Source organism: Eimeria mitis, genomic scaffold, assembly GCF_000499745.2.
Source record: "Eimeria mitis Houghton genomic scaffold, Emh_scaff9855, whole genome shotgun sequence".
Classification (NCBI taxonomy): domain Eukaryota; phylum Apicomplexa; class Conoidasida; order Eucoccidiorida; family Eimeriidae; genus Eimeria; species Eimeria mitis.
The window spans coordinates 1-1,315 of record NW_024016925.1 but is presented as its reverse complement, the minus strand read 5'-3'; the positions used below and the strand labels follow the sequence as shown (position 1 = coordinate 1,315).

At 55.5% G+C, this 1,315-nt stretch overlaps 1 protein-coding gene across 1 annotated transcript; it reads right to left on the bottom strand.

Annotated features, from left to right (window-relative positions):
- Positions 1 to 945: 945 nt before the first annotated feature.
- EMH_0098190 (M16 family peptidase, putative) lies at positions 946 to 1,230 on the bottom strand (the record flags this gene model as incomplete). The annotated part of the gene is made up of 1 exon (XM_038021995.1): positions 946 to 1,230. The coding sequence occupies one exon, from the start codon at positions 1,228 to 1,230 to the stop codon at positions 946 to 948; it is 285 nt and encodes a 94-aa protein (XP_037879179.1).
- Between the last annotated feature and the right edge of the window lie 85 nt (positions 1,231 to 1,315).

The window sequence follows — 1,315 nt, the reverse complement described above, 5'->3', positions numbered from 1 at the left end:
CGGCGCTTGTGGGAAAGATGAAAGCCTAACCTGCACGCATACACTTGCGCAAAAGCAGCCCCACATTTTACACCCAGCTGTTCTACACGTCAGTCTAAAGAAAGTTGCTACTGTTCTACGACTGCGCATCTGCCAACAGAGGTAGTGTCTGCAGTTTCTTCCGCTCCGCCCGCGGCCTCAGGAATGCAGGAGGCAAATACGACACTCAGTACCCAACAGATCACGCCACAACACAGACACAAGCAAGTCACTAGTTCGCCTATTCTTATATAATGAATAGCCGAACGAGAGGAACGAGATACGAGATAAACTGAGGTTATTCAAAAACATGCAAGTTCGCTCGGGTTGGCGCAGGGCTCGCAGCGCCCAAAAAGTCTGCCAAAGGATTTTCCCAGTCCTTCGGACTGGTTATAGTAGTCGCCAAGTTCCTGCCGTTGGTTGCCGCCCCATATCCACTGCCAAGCCCCTCCTACACAAGGGAGCCCGAAATGCCAAATTGCAAAAGCAGCTCGCTGCTCCTTCTGCAGTTGCTGCTGTTGCTCCCCTCTCCCGAGTCTCTCGCATAGTTGCGAGGCTAAACAAAACCAACACTTTGCCTGACAGCGCACTGCACTAAAAGGCAAAACTGCTCATCTAGGAATGCCTCATCTGACGGCCCCTCCGCCATTTTCTGCCTGAAAGCAGCAGCCATCTGATGGCCTGGGCAGCGAGACGGCCTCCCCTTCCACGGATGCGCCGGGGTGCGTTACTCCGCTCTGTTTCAGCCNGGCCTGGGCAGCGAGACGGCCTCCCCTTCCACGGATGCGCCGGGGTGCGTTACTCCGCTCTGTTTCAGCCCGCGCAGCCCCCTGGCATGATCCCGCTCTGCAATGCGTATTTCCTCTCTACGGGATGTTCACAGGTTGCAAATGGCCACGATAAAGACAGCCACTAGAAGAACAGCAACTAGAAGCAAGGCTCAGTAAAGCTCCTGCTGCCGGTGCAGTCCTCCGCCATCCACTTGGCCACATCTTTAGCGTAATACGTCGCGATTGCATCGGCCCCAGCCCTGCGGAAGCCCTTAAGGGTTTCTAGAACGACGGCCTTCTCGTCGACCCAACCCTTTTCTGCCGCCGCCTTGATCATCGCATACTCCCCAGAAACCTGGTAAGCAGCGAGCGGCACGTTTGTCTTCTGGCGGACACGACGCAGCACGTCAAGGTAAGGAGTTCCTGGCTTCACCATGAGCATGTCGGCTCCCTCCTGGACATCTGCACCCAGCAGCAACAAATTGCAAACACCACACGATTTCCTGCTTGCAGCCGCCTTGACAGTA